General features: G+C 43.7%; 1 protein-coding gene across 1 annotated transcript in view; it reads left to right on the forward strand.

Annotated features, from left to right (window-relative positions):
* Positions 1–4,714, forward strand: part of Obscn (obscurin, cytoskeletal calmodulin and titin-interacting RhoGEF) — a 113,094-nt gene that overhangs the window by 7,618 nt on the left and 100,762 nt on the right. The window contains 1 exon segment of the mRNA XM_028776488.1: positions 2,559–2,834. Within this exon segment, the coding sequence (XP_028632321.1) occupies positions 2,559–2,834 (276 nt within the window).

The raw sequence follows: 4,714 nt of genomic DNA on the forward strand, positions 1-4,714 counted from the left end.
TCTCTCTTTCTCTCTCTCTCTCTGTGTGTGTGTGTGCATGTGAGTGTGTGCATGAATATGCTAAAATTAGTAATTTTTTGTTTCTTCGCTTTTGGGGGCCTGTATCAGTACACTGAGTAAAATGTTCTCCCACGCTTTCTTCTGGTTGCCTAATGGCTTCTGATTTTTTTTTTTTTTTTGCTTAGGTCTTTAACACATTTTGAGTTTATGTTTGAACAGGGAGGGAGTTAGGGCCTTGTTTAATTGATCAATGTCAATTTTTTCTTTTCTTTTTTAAAGTTTTTTTTTTTTTGAGGAAACAGGGTCTCACTATGTAGTCTTGGCTGGCCTTGAACTTGTTATGTAGGGTGAGCTGGCCTCAAACTTATGGAGATGTGTCCGGCTCTGTCTCTGAAGTGATGGGATTAAAGGCATGTGCCACCATGCTTGGCAAACCACTGTAATTAAAAAAAAGTCTGCATGTATGTATGCCCACCATGTATGTGCAGTGCCCAAGGAGAAGGAAAGGGCAGTCGGCCCCTGGAGTCAGAGGTACAGCTAGTTGTGAGCTATCACATGGGTGCCAGGAACCAAACTCCAGTCTTCAGCTAGAGTAGCCCATGCTCTTAATGCTGGCTCTATCTCTAGCCCAGGATGACTATAATTTTATAGTGAGTTTTAAAATTGGGAAAGGGACTCCTCCAGTTTTGTTTCCTTTTCTTTTAAAATCGATTAGTCTATTTTCTTAAGAATTATTATTTTATATGCATGGATCTTGTGCCTGAATGTATGTGTGTGCAGCACATGTGTGCCTGGTGCCCATGAAGACCAGAAGAGGGCACTGGATCCCCAGAGATGGGAGTGAAGGATGCCTATGAGCTGCAGTGTGGTGACTGAGAACAGAACTCAGGTCCTCTGGAAGAGCAGCCAGTGCTGTCAGCCACTGAGCCATCTCTTTCTTTTTAAAAAGATAGCATTGACCATCCAAGGTCCCCCGACTTTCCCTGTTAACTTTAATGTCACTTCTCAAATTGTACAAAGTAAGGATCTACGGTTTATATGACCACACAGGTCAGTTTTGGGAATATTGCCATTTCAAGATGAAAACTTCAAATCTGTGACTGTGCTATGACTTTTCATTTGTTTATCTGAATATATTCAGCAAATAGGACTTAAACACTTGTTCGTGAATGCATTACTAAGTGTTTACTTTTTAGTGTCACCATGGTGATGGAATTCTTCCCTAATTCTACCTTATTCTTTTGAAAACTTCATACCTGTATGTATCTTGGTCACATCCACCCCATCTCCCTCCCCCCAGTTCCTCCTGACCTGCACCCAGCAGGGCTCCCAGTTCCTTCTTTCTTTTCTTTCTCCCACTAAGTTCACTCAGTGCTGCCCACGTGGGCATGTGGGCTCATCCTCTGGGACATGGGTGACTTACAGTGGTGACACTCTCAGAGAACGATGGCTCCTAAGCTCTCAGTAGCCATCAGATACCGTCAGATGCCTTCGGCCCCTCTGCTGATGCACAGGGAGAGACCTCACTTCTGTGTGTTCATCCTGTACTTGCAACCGGGCTGAATTTGCTTATTAGTCCTAAATTTTCTGTGAATCCCTGAGGATTTCTAGGTAATAGGCCATTGTTTCTGAAGGTAGAGAGGGCTGTGCATCTCATTTCTGGTCTGGATGCTCCTGTGTTCAGGTTACTGATTCAGTCCTACTTACCTACAGGGCTCTTCAGGCTTTCTGTCTTCTCTTTCTCCTCTTGAATCCGTTTCTGTGGAGTTTTCCAGGAATTTGTTTGTTTTATCTAGGTTATCTTATATATGTATATGTATATATATGTATATGTATGTGTATGTGTATCTGTCTGTCTATCTATCAGTTTTGATTTTCAAGACGATGAAGTTTGGGACTGGAGAGATGGCTCAGAGGTTAACTGCTCTTCCAGAGGTTCTGAGTTCAATTCCCAGCAACCACATGGTGGCTCACAACCATCTGTAATGGGATCTGATGCCCTCTTCTGGTGTGTCTGAAGACAGCCACAGTGTACTCATAGACATAAAATAAATAAATAAGATCTTTAAAAAACACATACTTAATACAAATAACCTTTAAAACAAAAGTGGACGAGGTTTGGGGAGAGGCAGTGACTGTGAGCATGGAGCAGAGGCAGGGGCTTGAGAGCTGTTGCAGAGGGGAGTGGAACACACCAAGGGGCATGGAGAGTGAGGAAGAGGGAGCGGCGAGGTCCAGTGTAGACGCCAGCAACAAGGAACAGAGAAACAATGATAACGCAGTATTCACAGTACTGAGGCAAACAACCGTCAACCTCACATCCATACCCAGCTAAGCTGTCATTCAGAAGTGAAGGCAAAATAACACAGTTTCAAAAGGTACCTCCAGAGAGTTTAGCATTCACAAAAACGTTCACTGAGGGAGTTGTCAATGGATATACTGCTCAGAGTAAAATCCTTAATCAAAAGTAACAGAATGGGGTTTTAGGGTCACCAGATTTTGGGATCCAAGGTGTTCCCTAACTTAGTTATAGCAATTTTATCTCTGTTTATTTGCAGAGCCCAAGCTGGTGTTCGCTAAGGAGCAGCAGGCACGCAGCGAGGTGAAGGCAGAGGCAGGGGCCAGTGCCACACTGAGCTGCGAGGTGGCCCAGGCCCAGACTGAGGTGACATGGTTGAAGGATGGGAAGAAGCTGAGCTCCAGCTCGAAGGTGCGAGTGGAGGCCTCAGGCTGCTCCAGAAGGCTGGTGGTGCAGCAGGCGGGCAAGGCGGATGCTGGGGAGTACAGCTGCGAGGCCGGGGGACAGAAGGTGTCCTTCCATCTGGATGTGGCAGGTAGGTTTTTTTTTTCTTCCGTAGTATGCATATTAGAAATTAAGATGAGACACTACTGCCTTGTGACCTGTTTGTTTTCTGAACTTCACCTATAATCACAATTGTTGAACATATTCAGGCACCTTGATTTTGTGATTTTTTTCCTTATTTTTAAAAGATTTTATACTTCTCAGCAATTCTACGAGGAAGAATCCTAACTATTTTTATTTTATGATGAGGCACAGAGGAGCTTTGTGTTGGTTAGTTAGACCATTGCAGAGCCACGATTTGGGTGGAAGTTAGTTCCCCCCTGAAGACTTTGCTCCACTGGCATCTGCCGTAGCAGGTCTCTGGGTGTGTGAGTTCTGGAAATTTCTTTTTGTTTGAAAACACTGATTTTAGCAGTTTTGTTGGTTATTTTATGTCAACTTGACACAAGCCAGAGTCGTTTGGGAAGAAGGACACTCAGTTGGGAAATGTCTCCATAGCAGTGGTGTGTAGGCAGGTCTGTGGTGCATTTTCTGAATTAGTGATTTGTGTGGAGGCCTCAGTTCACTCTGTTGAGTGCTACGCCTGGGTAGTGGGTAGGGTATTTAAGAAAGCAGGTAGATGTGGAAAACAGGTGTACAAATAAATCTTTTGCAACCCAGAACTGACTGTTCAGTGTGAGCTTTGACACACAAGACAGCTGAAAGGAACGCTGGTGTTAATAGTGAGGCTTATGCTGAACATGAGCTTGGAGCCAGAGCTACTTGTGAAGGGATGCATGCTCCTGTGGCAGATCCTGCACACAGATTAGTATTCTGGGAGTGTCAGGAATGAATATGATCTGAAATCATTCTTAAGGGAAGTGGGGGGTGGGGTCAGCAAGTGAAAGGCAGATCTACTTTGAAATGATTCCTGAACTAAATTGCTTAAAAGAGGCCAGGGAGCCTCTGGTGGAGAAATTGGAAGTGAGCATGTGTCTGTAAGTTAAGGAGAGATGAAAGAATAAAAGAACCATGGGTTGATAGCACAATCAGACTAAAGATCTTTCTTTGAGAAAGGGTTATCTTTAGAAATTTTGAACTCGAGTGACCTTGGTGGACAGAGAAGGACTCACGTGTAACATCCCAATAAATAATTCTGTCTAGTTCTATACAGTAAAAGAAAATGAAAACCCTCTCCACAGATGAAAGAAATAAACAGGCTGAGGAAGCCCCGAGGAGCACTTCTCCTACCTCAGGATCCTGCCTTGAGGCTTTGTCCAACTTTCCTTCATGACAGACTGTGATCAGGACGTGTAGGCTGAAACAAATCCTTTCCTCCCCACGTTGCTTTTGGTCATGGTGTCTTACCGCAGTAGATGCCATGATTAAGACAGCAGTAATACAACAAAGCCCTCATGCCGTTTGCTTGATGCTGGGGTTCAGAGCATCTCTGGGTATCCTGGTTTTTGGCTCTTGTATCCTGTCTGTCCCTGGAAGACTTCCTGTTATACTGGATACACTTTCATGTTCTTGTGCTGTTGTCAGGCACATGCTTCTCCCTGCTCAGTTATGCTTCTCTCCTTGCTTTAGTTTTCATATTTGCTTTTGGTCCATCTTCCAATTCACTAATCTTATGTTCTAGTATATACAATGCCAATACCACTGGAAGTAAGTTTACTTTTGGTTGTTGCATTTTTAAACTTTATAATTTCTGTTTGACTTAACAGAATGTATGGATGCTAGATTTGGTGACTAAATTGCCATCGTGTGTGCATTACACACACACACACACACACAGCCACATACAGACACATATACACACACACAGACACATATAGACACACACAGTCACACAGATACACACACACAGACATACACAGACACTCATAGACACACAAACACACACACAGACACACACACAGTCACCTAGAC

The sequence above is a fragment of the Grammomys surdaster genome, unplaced genomic scaffold, assembly GCF_004785775.1.
Source record: "Grammomys surdaster isolate TR1022 unplaced genomic scaffold, NIH_TR_1.0 270, whole genome shotgun sequence".
Taxonomy (NCBI): Eukaryota; Metazoa; Chordata; class Mammalia; order Rodentia; family Muridae; genus Grammomys; species Grammomys surdaster.